The 14,631-nt window shown below is 46.0% G+C and overlaps 1 protein-coding gene across 1 annotated transcript in view; it reads left to right on the top strand.

The window, feature by feature from the left end:
* LOC308242203 (ceruloplasmin-like) overlaps window positions 1-11,874 on the top strand; it is a gene marked incomplete at its 5' end in the record, with an annotated part of 69,623 nt that extends 57,749 nt beyond the window's left edge. The window contains 2 exons of the mRNA XM_080656071.1: window positions 2,623-2,785; window positions 11,769-11,874. Coding sequence (XP_080512197.1) covers window positions 2,623-2,781 — 159 coding nt within the window. The 3' untranslated portion in view covers window positions 2,782-2,785; window positions 11,769-11,874. The remainder of the gene's footprint in view (window positions 1-2,622; window positions 2,786-11,768) is intronic.
* Between the last annotated feature and the right edge of the window lie 2,757 nt (window positions 11,875-14,631).

Genomic DNA, 14,631 nt, shown 5'->3' with positions numbered 1-14,631 from the left:
TGCCAGATGTTATATTTAATATTTTGCATAGATTTCTTATTGAACCCTAACAACTTCCTTATGAGATAGGGGAATAAAATAAAGGATTAACAAGATAAATAACTTTCCTACAAACAGGAAGTGGTAGAAGTAGGATTTGAACTCTTGGATCTCATGCCAGAACCCCTCACTCTTAACCGCTTCACAAAACTGCCTTCCTTAAGAATGATCCTATTTATACCACAGAGCCTAGTCCACCACCTCTACACTCTAGCCCAGGGGTGGGCAAACTTTTTGACTCGAGGGCCACAATGGGTTCTTAAACTGGACCGGAGGGCCGGAACAAAAGCATGGATGGAGTGTTTGTATGAACTAATATAAATTCAAAGTAAACATCATTACATAAAAGGGTACGGTCTTTTTTTTTTTATTTCAATAGTTTTATTCATTTCAAACATTTTAACAAGAAGAATGTAAACACTAATTATTATAATTTGAAACTTCAAAAAATGGAGGAATCATAGCACAATAACATACCTTATATTGAAGATGGCAAAGGCAAAATAAAATTGCCTAACAAAGGAAAGGTACAAAAGCCTTTCAAATTAAACTTAAATATAAAATAATTTAAAACTAAAACAAATAGAAAAGAACAAAATGTGTAAACAGTAAATTAAACATTTTCTTTAGTGCAACTTCCAAATTATGCCCGGGACGTAGATGTAGATGGCAATGTAGACTGGGTTGAAAAGTTTTTGGTCTTTAAAACATCAACTTCAGTGGGAACAGTGTTGTTGGTCTCCTTTTTAGCTAATGCTCTGATACTGTGCTCTCCAGGGGCGTGTCTCCCTACATCACCACGATAACGTGTCTATGCATTCCCAGGGTGATGGTGATGTCGGGGGACGCGTCCGCGGGCATTACAAGGAGCCTCTGGAAGATTGAGAGGTTGTTCCTTCTACTGAATGGGCGGATATGAATCCTCCCACTCAGAAGAAGGAGCTGCGGCCATGTTTCCCGACATTGCCATGTTAACACTGCTGCTGGTGAAGGAGCGGAGGGGAGAGCAAGAGAACCCTCCGCTCTTTCGGCTCCGCGGGCCGGGCCGTATAGAACAGCCGAACGGGCCGGATCCGGCCCGCGGGCCGTAGTTTGCCCACGACTGCTCTAGCCACTTGAACTGAACTCCTCAGAGATGATCACAAGATGATCCAGAGAAGGAATTTAATTAATCCAGCATTAATACAGCTGCTGGGCTTTACTCCCTGGAACTCCTCGGGGGGCAAAGAGCAGCCCTCCGGAGTTACTAACCTGGTCTTCTTGGCACAAGCCAGCTAGTCGTCTCCTGTTTCCTAAGGCTACAGTTGCTCTTGGTGCCAGGGCTCCAGGTACATATTGCCTTGGACAATTGTCAATTCTTAGTTAAAATTATTTCATATTGTGCTCTACATCTTAAAATGTATCTTGTCATCAATATTACTGTCACCTTAGCAAAATTGATCTTCCTCAATAGCAGTGACTCAAGCTTGCACTTTGCATCCAATGGGAAATGGCTCCACCTTCCGCCTCTGTACCTTCCAATGTCTCCACGAGCCTACATTTCTTCTAGTCGCCTCCAGCTCTCATTTCCTGCTTCTGTTCATCTCCCTTACCTCTCACCTCCTGTGGCTGCTATTTTCTCATCTCTCCTTGATTCTGATTCTCCTAAGTAACCACAAAATCAAGGCCATTGTGGGTCACAAACTTTTAATGAAAATTTGAGGTTAAATAAAGGCGCTTTTTTTCCAATACTACACAGCAATGGCAAGCGCTTATTTGATATTAGACAGCCCATATCGTCAATTACCCCTTCACCATGCATCACTGAGAGCTTCTGCCTCTCCTGCTTGTCACTCCCCTTCTCAGGACTTCTTTCCTGCATTCTTCCCCTCCAGACTCTCTTGACATCTCTTATCTCTCCAAATTATTCTGGACCCTATCTTGAGCTACTCTTTCCAATACATCCCTCATTTTCCAAATGCCTGCTATTCTATTATGGAGAACAACTCATCTCCCTCTTAAATTCTCTTTCTAATCCATTTGGGCCAAGACCTTGAGCTTCATCTTTCAAAATCAAAGTAGCCTACATAGGAAGTAGTCTCTTAAATATCAAATTCTCTATTGGGAAGAAAAATTCACCATACAGGCCCTCAGCCCTCAGCCCCAGTCCCTGGAAGGCAGATGGAGCTGCAGGAGCCAGGTGAGTTCCTTTCTGTCCCATAACCATGAGTTTTTCTGATTACATCCCTAGTTAGGAACATTTCAGTTAAAACCTTTGGGATTTGTGAAACCAGATGTTTTCTGAAATCTAGAGCATTCTTCTGTAGGAGATGCTGACAAGACATCTAACACCAACACTGACACAGAAACCCTTTTAGTGTGAGGTGTTTTCCCTGTGGCCTATCACTGAAATGTTCTGGGACTTGCTCCTCCTCCAAACCTTCAGCTGTACATAGAGGAGACGTGCAGCAGCACATAGTGTTTTCCAATTGTCATGTAACAAAGTCTGTTAGAAGTGGGGAGTCAGAGAAAATGGTAAAATGTGTAAATGGCTGACTGATACCTTTTAAAAGCTATTTAATGATGTTTTGTCTCCTTGTTGAGGATTCTGGACTGTATCGCTCTGACGTTTATGACCTTCCTCCTGGGGTCTATAAAACTGTAAAAATGTATACAAGAGATGTTGGAACCTGGTTATTTCATTGCCACGTTAGTAGTCACCTTGATGCTGGAATGGAAAGCACTTACACTGTAATGAAGTAAAAAGGTAAGCTAAATTAACTGGAAGTGATCATATTTAGATAAACTTAATGTTTACATAAGGATATCTAATCCATTGACTATGTATGTGATGTGACACACCATGCTTCCATTCAAAGATTATTGTTTTGAGATGACCAAGAAACTTTGGTTTTATTTTTATGTAACTATTCCTGATCTAATAAAAGATACTCTGGTAAATGTAATTTCCAGATTCATATAATAAATGATAAGGACAATTCATAGAACAGGAAATACAAATGGCAATTGAACCTATAAAAATGTTTAACCTTCCTTATAATCAAATCATTTAAAAATAGGATTTAAACAACAATAAGATACCTTTTTGAATGAGGAAGCTGTCAGTTTGGCAAAGATTTCATTTTTCAATTTTCCAATCAATAACTGTACATATTACATATAGTTTTGGGGACGTATACAATATTTCCACAGCTCTCAAGAAATATAAAATAATGATTCCAATTTTTTTTCACATTCAAGCAACATTTTATTTCCTCTCATTCATATCTTATTCTCCATTTTATTAGCAATATCAGTGTGAAAATAGTATCTTTGTTACTGTGATTTTCATCAGTTTCTCCATGAAAGTCATTATCTTTTGGTCTTTTGATACAATAATTCTAATATTTGGACACACTAATTCTAATAATTTGACCAGGCAATTGATCTCAGAAAATTATCAACAATGCCAAAAAACATTTATTGCTATGTTATTTCATGCTAATGGAAAACTGAAAACAAGCAAATCATCTACACTAAGTTTTGCTACACTTATTATTTAAAGTGCTATCTAACATAAAAAAAATCATGCCTTAAAATTTTAATGAAAAAATGCTTACAATATAATATTGAGTGATAAAAAGTCTACAAAATAGTATTTGAAATATTATTCAAATTCTCTGTATATTACATGTATATTATATATTTACCTATATATGACATATAATATACATGTAATATTATGAACAGAAATTACTGAAATATTAATGGTGACACTAAGTGGTAAAATTATGAGTGAGGTTTATTTTCTTATTGTACTTTTCCATTTTTTTCAAGGTTACCTTAACGTTTAAATTACTTTCAAAATCAGGAAAACTAATAAATACTAGAGGCCACGAAATTCATGCACTGCGGGGCGGGGGGATGTCCCTCAGCCCAGCCTGCTCCCTCTCACAGTCTGGGAGTCCCACAATGGATCTCCCTCACAGAGAGAGGCCCTGCCCACCTACCGCAGCCTGCTGGTCAGTGGCCTGGGCCTCCCTCTGCAGGGCAATCATGAGGCTATGGCGGGCCGCCCGACCAATTGCATGGCACCTGCCTTGGCTGGCCTCACGCCAGTGGGTATCATAGTGTGGTCCTCTGGATAGTCATTCTACTGTTCAGCCGTTTGGTCGATTTGCATATTACACATTTATTATTATAGATATACATTGAGTGGCCAGATTATTATGATCTCTGAATGCATAATAATCTGGTTACTCAGTATACCCTATCTAATAAAAGATTAATATGCAAATTGACCATACCTCTGCTACACCCACAAGCCACACCCACAAGCCACACCCACAAGCCAATCAGAAGTGGATATGCAAATAAACCCAACCAAGATGGCTGCAGCCACAGAGAGCAGGAGGGAGGCTTGGGTTTCCCCGGCAATGGAGGAAGCCAAACTTTCTACCCTTGCCAGCCCAGGCCTCCACTCCAGGCTACAAAGTTTCAATTATAGAAGATAAATAAATCCCAACAGAAATGGCTGCAGCCATGGAGCAAGCAGAAGGCTTGGCTCCGCTCCAGGCTACAAAGTTTCAATTGTAGAAGATAAATAAATCCCAGATACCAGGGCCTCTGCTTGGGTCGTCAGGGGGTGTGATCAGCCTGCAAACCACCACAGGCCCCTCGCCCAGGACACCCCACACTTCAAGGGAACCCCCACCCTAATCCGGGACACCCTTCAGGGCAAACCAGCTGGCCCCCACCCATGCACCAGACCTCTATCCTATCTAATAAAAGAGTAATATGCAGATTGACCATCACTCCAACACACAAGATGGCTGCCCCCATGTGATCAAAGATCCTGCCCCCATGTGGACACAAGATGGCCACCACAAGATGGCCAGCAGGGGAGGGCAGTTGGGAGGGACCAGGCCTGCAAGGGAGGGCAGTTGGGGGTGATCAAGCCTGCAGGGGAGGGCAATTGGGGGGTACCAGGCCTGCAGGGGAGGGCGGTTAGGGGTGACCAGGCCTGCAGGGGAGGGCAGTTAGGGGTGACCAGGCCTGCAGGGGAGGGCAGTTAGGGGCAAACAGGCTGGCAGGGGAGCAGTTAGGTATCAATCAGGCTGGCAGGGGAGTGGTTAGGGGGTGATCAGGCTGGCAGGCAGAAGCGGTTAGGAGCAATCAGGAAGGCAGGCAGGCAAGCAGTTGGGAGCCAGCAGTCCTGGATTGTGCAAGGGATGTCCGACTGCCCATTTAGGCCCGATCCCACCAGGCCTAAATGGGCAGTCAGACAGCCCTTGAGGGGTCCCAGATTGGAGACGGTGCAGGCTGGGCTGAGGGACACCCCCCCATGCACGAATTTCGTGCACCAGGCCTCTAGTATATATATATTAGAGGCCCGGTGCATGAATTTGTGCATGGGTGGGGTCCGGCCAGCCTGGCCAGGTGAGGGGACATGGGCGGTTGGCCAGCCTGCCTTCTGGTTGAACTCCTGGTCGAGAGGACAATTTGCATATTAGCCTTTTATTATATAGGATATACACTGAGTCGCCAGATTCGCCAGATTATTATGCATTCAGAGATGATAATAATCTGCCCACTCAGTGTATATTATATACTATTTTAAGTATGTTGTGCAGCTCTCGAGTTCTGTGGATGTTTTCCCTGTGGGTGCCTTGCGGGACTGAAGGCACAGAGCAGCTAAAGTGGGAAGGAGGTGCAGGTGGACAGTCCTCAAAAATCATCTCTGAATATAAGGACCACATTTCTCACAAAACCACAAACTTACTAGCCTAAAATATAATGTTATCTATAGCATTATATTAACACCATTAATAATATATTGCTAATATATATATATATAAAGGCAGTGACCGGGATGACCAAAACCACAAGTCCACCAGATGCTCAACGCAGGAGCTGCCCCCTGGTGGTCAGTGTGCGGCCCTCCCACAGCGGTAGCAGCTGCTCAGAGGGCAGGTCCACAGCCGCTGGGCTGATCAGGATGAGCAGAGCTCCCACAGCAGGCTGATCCTCGCAGGCCACCGCCCACCAGTGCACGGATCACAGCACTAAAAGCTGATGGTTTAGTACTAAGCACCATCCTTGTGGCGGGCGAAAGCCACGTGCTCTCCACAGAATCTCAGATAATCCCAGAACCCGCCTCACAGGGTTGATCTAAGGGTCTCATTTCATAGCTTTCAGAATGGAATGAGATCGTCAGCTTTTAAGTAGTTGAGGGAAAACACACACTGCTCCTTTTTCATTCTCTTCCTCCTGCCTTCTTGCAAGAAAAGGAACAACTGGCTCCCAAGGCCCCACCCTGAGCGCTCTTGGGAGAGCTCACTGGCCCTCGGCTCCAAGTGAGTCTGCCTTCAATGGCCTTTACACCTAACACCACTGTCTGCGCATCTTACTCAACCGTATCACTGACTGAGCAGCCGCTGTGTCCTAAGCGATGCCGGGTGCTCACAGAGCAGCAGGGAGCCATCTGCCCTATCCTGCTGAGCGTGCTTTCCACCAGGAGAGGACAAGGGTGTGGGGAGGAAACAGCCTCGGACAGACGTGAGGTGCAGCCTTTAGAGGGCACGGGCACCATGAAAACATGGGAATGAAGCCACATAGGGGCTCCGCGAGGGAGGGGCAAAAGGAGGCTCACTGAGGGAAACTGGACTGATGGAGGAGAGCCAGGCGGACGCCTGGAGAAGGGCATCGGGCAGAGGGCACAGCCAATGGAGGGGCAGAGGGCACAGCCAATGGAGGGGCAGCAGGACAAGCAAGAGGCCAAATGGAAGGGGGTCACATCCTGCAGGATCGAGGGCCGGTGAGAACCTGGCATCCCCTGAGTGCAGGCGGAGGCACCGGGGCTGTAGGTGAGGACCTGCTGGCTTCTGTGTCAGGAGCAGACTGAGGGGGAAGAGGAAGCAGGGTGACAGCAGGAGGCGACAGCACCCTCCCCCAGGGCGATGTGGAGACAGTGGAAACTGTGGCAGCCCAGGTGGTGGCTTTGGGATGTACTGGAGGGAAGCCAGAGCGTGAGGAATGATGTGGGGGAAGGGTAAGGAGGCCCCATGCTACTCTCAGCCCCTTGGAAGGCAGTGTCTCTGGCAGCTGCTGACAGGGGGCTGTCTGTTTTGAGGGTTTGACTGTAAAACCCAGACCTTAGTTTGAGCTCCACACGAGGGACGTGGAATGTTCACGACCAGCCTCCCACCCTGAGATCCAGGGGGCATGTCATTCCCAGCTGGCTGCCCTAATCCCTTCATGACACCCTCCCCTCCCCCTCCAGTGATGACAGGTACTTATTAAAAACAAGCAAATGGTTTTATTTTTAGTACAAAAAACAACACAACAGAATGTACAGTATTATGGAAAGCAAGTGTTGAAAACTAGGAAAATGAAGCTCCCTTTTGGACACACAGATCAGCTGTGCCTGGAACCGGGTCACGTGTGACACAAAAGGTCTCAGGTCCAATGTAAAGGGCTTGCCCAAGTGGTCCAACTCCAATCCCCAACTCCAGTTTCCAGGGCAGAGGGGATCCCGCACACAGAACAGAACTGCCGAGACCAGCCCCCAAATCCCGAAGCCTAGGGCAATGCTTGTGGTGCTTCCAGAGAAAGAAACATTCTTGAGAGGCTGGGACAGAGTGATCAGCATCCAGATCACTGCCTCTAACTCCCACCAGGGGTCTGTGGTGTTCCCAGCTCTACCCTTCCCTCCCCCTCCCACGCCCCTCCCAGTTGAACCATGGATGGCCCTTCCTTTCCTCCACCCTCCTCAGCTCCAATGGCAGGTAGGGAGGGTGGGGGGTCATGAGGAGAATCTGAGGGCCTTGGCCTCGAGGAAGTGCCACTTGAAGAGCCAGAGACAGTGTCTGTCCATCCGCCCCCCTGGCTGAACCGATTAACCCACAGGCCTCATGAGTGTGTGTTTATAAACAGTCCCCCTCCCTTCTTCTGACTCCATCACTGCAAAACTTGGCTGTTTTGGGCAAGTTGACCTCTGGAGTATTAATTCTCTCTCCTTTATTTTTTTTTTAATTTTTTAAATAAATCTTTATTGTTCAGATTTTTACAGGTGTTCCTCTTTTTTTCCCCCATAGCTCCCCTCCACCTGTTTCCCCACCCCACCCCATGCCCTTACCCCCCACCACTGTCTTCATCCATAGGTGTAAGCTTTTTGTCCAGTCTCTTCCCGCACCCCTCACACCCCCTTCCCCCTGAGAATTGTCAGTCCACTCCCTTTCTATGTCCCTGATTCTATTATATTCACCAGTCCATTCTGTTCTTCAGATTTTTTATTCACTTGATTTTTAGATTCACTTGTTGGTAGGTATGTATTTGATGTCATTTTGTTGTTCATAATTTTTTTAAAGTTTTTTTTATTATTATTATTGATATTTTACAGAGAGGAAGGGAGAGGATAGAGAGCTAGAAACATCGATGAGAGAGAAACATCGATCAGCTGCCTCCTGCACACCTCCCACTGGGGATGTGCCCGCAACCCAGGTACATGCCCTTAACTGGAATCAAACACGGGACCCTTCAGTCCGCAGGCTGACGCTCTATCCACTGAGCCAAACCAGTTTTGGCTGTTGTTCATAATTTTTATCTTTACCTTTTTCTTCTTCTTCCTCTTCTTAAAGAACACCCTTCAGCATTTCATGTAATCCTGGTTTGGTGGTGATGAACTCCTTTAGCTTTTTCTTGTCTGTGAAGCTCTTTATCTGACCTTCAACTCTGAATGATAGCTTTGCTGGGTAGAGTAATCTTGGTTGTAGGTTCTTGCTGTTCATCACTTTGAATATTTCTTGCCACTCCCTTCTGGCCTGCATAGTTTCTGCCGAGAAATCAGCTGACAGTCGTATGGGTGCTCCCTTGTAGGTAACTAACCGTTTTTCTCTTGCTGCTTTCAAGATTCTCTCTTTGTCTTTTGCCCTTGGCATTTTAATTATGATGTGTCTTGGTGTGGTCCTCTTTGAATTCCTCTTGTATAGGGTTCTGTGTGCTTCCTGAACTTGTAAGTCTATTTCTTTCACCAGGTAAGGAAAGTTTTCTGTCATTATTTCTTCTAATAGGTTTTCAATATTTTGCTCTTTCTCTTCTTCTGGCACCCCAAAAATTCGGATGTTGGTATATTTAAAGTTGTCCCAGAGGCTCCTTACACTATCTTCACATTTTTGGATTTTTTCTTTTTGTTTTTCTGGTTGGGTGTTTTTTGTTTCCTCATATTTCAGATCTTTGGTTTGATTCTTGGAGTACGTTGATCTACAGTTGAGTTTCTGTATATTCTTTATTTCAGACAGTGTATGCTTAATTTCTGACTGGTCCTTTTCCATTTTTTTGGCATTCTCATTAAGGTCCTTGAAGGTCTCACTAAGCTCCTCGGAGGTCTCATCAAGTTTCTCGGCGGTTTTTAGAAGATTCTTGAGTAACCTTATAAATGTGGTTCTGAACTCTATGTCGTCCATTAGTTTGCTTTCCTCCATTTCTCTCATTCGTGACATGTTTCTTTGTCTCTGCATTTTGCTGCTTCCTTGTGTTGATGGAGTGGCTTTGTGTGGTAGGTGACCTAGAGGGGCCAGTAGCTCAGCCTCCCCAATCACCTGAGGTGGACGCCTTTGGTACACCCCTTTGTGGGCTGAGTGCAAAGTCTTGGTGTAGTTAAGCCTTGATTGCTGTTGGTACACTGGGAGGAATTGACCTCCAGGCCAATTGGCTGTGAGGACCTGCTGTGTCTATAATGGAAGAACTGCTGCGCTGGAGACACGCTTATGGTGCAGGACTTGTTTCAGTGGGGCTTTGGTGCTCACTGAGTCTGCCTCTTGAATGTGTCACTTATGGATGTGAGGAGTTGAAATCTGGTGTCTCACACTGACCACTAGGTACACTGGCTTCTGGATCTCCAATGGGGTGCAGGTCAGCTACTGTCTGAGGCTACCCAGCAGGAGCTACAGCGAGAACTACAGTTTTCTCCTCTTTGCTTGGGGTTTGGAGGTTTTGGAGCTGTCTGACCCGGGCTGCAAGTTTTCTAGGTTAAGCTGTGATAGGGCAGGCCATTCATATGCTAAAGCCGCTGCTTGGAGCTTGGGTAGGTTCGTAGATTGTGCAGGGCGGGGTCTCAGGGCGTGACTAGGCTAGGGCGTGGCAAACAGCGATGGCTGCCAGTAAGCCGGCTCTGCGTCTCAGACTGTGTCCCCATGTCCCACGCCCCAGCACAATAAACAATTGTTCCTGCGCGCAGCCCTTCAAGCAAGCCACTCTCACTTTCCGACCCCATGGCAGACAGTCCAGCTTCTCCCCGTAGGAGTTTGGGTCCCCCGCGTCTCCCCAGAAATTGGAGTTCAGAGTAATTGGGAGCTTATCTCCCTTCTGGTTGAAAACAGCAGCGCTCCCAGTCACCCATCACCAGCCCGATTCCCTCGTCTCCGTACCTCAGCTTTTCAGCGCTTGTGCACCCCTCAATGCTGTTTGCTCTTTCCTTCTAGTTGTAGAACTTCCACTCAGCCAGCTTTCCTGTGGTTCTGGGTGACAGATGGTTTGTCTTTTAGTTGTAGTTTTGAAATTGTTGTGCGAGGCAGCAGTTTAGGTGTTTACCTACGCCGCCATCTTGGATCTCCTTCAATTCTCTCTCCTTTAAAATGAGAACAAGAGCCTGGAGGGCCTGGCTCAGTGGTTCAAAGTAGACTTATGACTCAGGAGATCAAGGTTTGACTCCCTGTCAGGGCACATGCCCAGGTGTGGTCTTGATCCCCAATGTGGGGCATGCAGGAGGCAGCCGATCCATGATTCTCATCATTGAGGTTTCTCTCTCTCTCTCCCTCTCCTTTCCTCTCTGAAATCAATGGAAGATATCCTATACAACAAAAGCCTAATATGCATATTGTCCCCTCGACCAGGAGCTCGACTGGGAGTTCCACCGCTCGCTATGATGTGCGCTGACCACCAGGGGGAGGCGCAGAACATGGTGGGCGTCAGCAGTGAGGCACTGGCAGCAGATGGCAGTGGAGGTGCTGCCGGCCCCAATGGGCTTCTGATACCACAGGGGCTGGTCGGGCTCACAGTGGGTTCGCGCAGGAGCCAGTCTGCTGAGGCCGGCTGGGAGAGAGCACACTGCCCGCCTGGCTTCGGTGTGGTGCCTCTGGGCGACCCAGAGGCCCATGCTGCACCCCGGCCCATGGTGTCTAGCCGCACTTACCACATCTCTGCGTAGGGACTCGGGCGCCGTGACTCAGCCGGGGTGGGGGTGGGGGGGCAAGTGAGGGCCCAGGGGCCAGGTGCTGCCCAGGGCCCAGAGGTCAGCTGGGTCCTGCCCTTCCATGCCAAACACTCACGCTTCAATTACCAGCCAGGCCTAGGGACCGTACCCGTGCACAAATTTTGTGCCCTGGGCCTCTAGTATAAGTATAATAATCATTACTTATTCCTATAATTAATCATACTCATTCCTAGTAAAAGACACTTGGGTGTGGTGTCCAAGATCTAAATCCCCATTTATAGCACTGTTTCTCGGGGAAACATTTCAATTAACATAAAGCCAAACCTGGCTCATTCTGCAGGACTTCTGTCCACATGGGAGAGTGCCAGCAATGTTGCTACTGATTTTATGACTAAGCTTTCTTGTTGCACAAACAATGGTAATTCTTTTAAGGATTTTCTTGAGACTTATATAAACTTTCTAGTTTTTACTTAAAGGTATGTAACTATTTTACTTCAATATTCCAACTTAGATCTTCTTGAAACTTTCTTTTTGACAGCAGAAATATCTCCCTGAAGTCAGAAGTCCAGCTGCTGAGGAAAAAGCTCCAGGGATGAAGGAGTCCAGGAGGGCTGGCTGGAGACTTTGATGGCAGTGTACCAAGCAAACTAGCTTGAAATAAAAGTTTTGTTGGTAAATTCTGTGTGTGAGCTGCCTTTTCTTTCTGTAAATTGTGTCACAGGAGTAGAATCTGTGAAGTTGCAACAAAGCTTTTAATCAGCAGTGGGGGTAGGTCGAAGGGATAAAGAGAGCAGGCTCAAACTGAAGTCTAGCTCAGAGAGAAAAAAATACACAATCCAAGACTCTCCCATAAACTGCAACATTTGAAAACCTTGAAAAGAATGAAATTATCATCGCATGGGTAAGTATTTAAATCAGTCTCTAAAATGCACATTCATATACGAAAGACTGCAGGTTATAGAATGTGTAGGTGCCAATTTTCCAGAAGCAAAATAGGACTCATGCTATGACTTTGTATCTAGCAATATTAACAGTTGGGATGTGTCCTGCTATAAGTAACATAAAAACCAAACCAAGAAGGAATTATCAATGGTGTTTGTTTCAATTTTTTTTTTTTTTTTAATTAGGTGGTAGGTGGCTGCCAGGGTTAGTTCAGCAACTTGGTGATGTGAGGGCCAGTGTCTCCAATTCTCTTGGCCTTTCCCTCATGACTATTGTCTCATGGTTTCAAGATGGTTGCTACAGCTCCAAATATTACATCCAAGTTGAAGGCAGAAAAGAAGGGGGGAAAAGTAGTACTAAATCACATCTTTTACCAGGAAAACATAAAGTCTGCTGAGGAGCTCTAGCCAACTTCTCCTGATGTGTCATTGGTCAAACCCCTAATATTTGGCTACTGCAAGGAAGGCTTGAAAAGAGCTTTTGTAACCTCTATAGTGGAAATAAACAGGAAGAAGGAGTTGAAAATGTCTTGTGGGTTGGCTAACAAACAGCTTCTGCCTTAGACAGTAAGAATATTTCAAATCGGGAGTTAGTTAAACAAAAAGTTCAACCTAAAGTTGAAACCAGCCCTGGCCAGTGTGGTTCAGTTGGTTGTGTGTCATCCTGTGCACTGAAAGGTTGCTGGTTTGATTCCCCATCAGGATACATGCCCGGGTTTCTAGGTTTCTCACATCGATGTCTCTCTCTCTCTCTCTCTCTCTCTCTCTCTCTCTCTCTCTCTCTCTCTTCTCTCTCTCTCTCTCTCCTTTCCTCTATCTCTAAAAGTCAATTTTTAAAACTCTAAAATAAAATAATTAATAAATTATGAATTAAATAAAAATTGAAACCAGTCAGACTTTTCATTCTTTTTACTTTTTTAACTTCTTAATTTTGTAATACATGAATTCCTTGAGTATTAAGGAAATCCCTGACATCATATCATTTCACCCCAAAAATACATCAATATGTATCTCCAGAAGAGGACTTTTAAAAATTAATATACTAATAATTCTACTAGCTATGTGACAAGCACTATGCTAAATTCCTGGGATTCAATACAAAACAAGGCATAATCATTGGCCCTAAGGAGGCCCAGTCTAATTGAGGAGACAGTCACATAAACAGATAACACTGATATAAAATATGTATCAATCATGTTTTTTATTTTTAATATTTTATGATGCTTTGACATCTTTGGTGGGCCTTGCTATCTGGGGAGAGACCGCCCCTCCCAGACTAGTTAATACCTAGAGATAGTTAACAACCTGTAGGTAAACCAGGCTTTCATATGCAAACCAACCAATCAAAAGTCCATACCTCCTGTCCTGGCTGAGTGGCTCAGTTGGTTGGAGCTTCATCCAGTATAACAAAAGTTTGCAGGTTTGATTCCTGGTCAGGGCATACACCTAAGTTGCAGGTTCAGTCCTCAGCTGGGGTGCATATTGACATTTCACCCCATTCAGGAGGCAGCTGATTGACATTTCTCTCTCACATCAGTGTTTCTCTCTCCCTTCCCCACTCTCACAAATCAGCGAAAACATATCATCAGGTGAGGATTTAAAAAAAAAAAAAAAAGTCCATACCCCCAACTGCCTTCTTTATCTAACTCTCACACACCAAGCCCCTATTTCCCCTACCCTAATCAACCAAAGCCAAATATCAGACAACTAGAGACAGTTGTCCCCCAAACCGGCTGGAATTTTTATTATTATTGTTATTATTATCATTATTATTACTACTACTAAAGGCCCAGTGCATGAAATTCGTGCATGGGGGAGGGGGTCCCCTCAGCCCAGCCTGCAACCTCTCCAATCTGGGACCCCTTGGGGGATGTCCAACTGCCGGTTTCGGCCCGATCCCAATCCAGTTGGACGTCCCTCTCACAATCCAGGACCACTGGCTCTTAACTGCTCACCTGCCTGCCTGCCTGATTACCCCTAACTGCCCCCCTGCCAGCCTAATTACCCCTAACCACCTCTGCATGCCAGCCTGAGTGCCCCCAACTGCCCCCCCCTGCTGGCCTGGTTGCCCCTTAGTGCCCCCCCTGCTGGCCTGCTTGCCCCCAACTGCCCCACCTGCTGGCCTGATTGCCCCTCACTGCCCACCCTGCCAGCCTGGTCACTCCCAACTGCCCCTCCCCCCCGCTGTCTTGGTCATCCCCAACTGCCCCTCTTTTTTTAAAAAAAAATATATATTTTTTATTAATTTTTCACAGAGAGGAAGAGAGAGGAGAGGGATAGAGAGCTAGAAACATCGATGAGAGAGAAACATCGATCAGCTGCCTCCTGCACACCCCCTACTGGGGATGTGCCCGCAACCAAGGTACGTGCCCCTGACCGGAATCGAACCTGGGACCCTTTAGTCCGCAGGCCGACGCTCTATCCACTGAGCCAAACCGGTTTCAGCCCCAACTGCCCCTC

Source organism: Plecotus auritus (genome assembly GCF_963455305.1).
Source record: "Plecotus auritus genome assembly, chromosome: 2".
Taxonomy (NCBI): Eukaryota; Metazoa; Chordata; class Mammalia; order Chiroptera; family Vespertilionidae; genus Plecotus; species Plecotus auritus.
The sequence above is the reverse complement of the archived record's forward strand: the minus strand, read 5'-3'. Positions and strand labels throughout refer to the sequence as shown.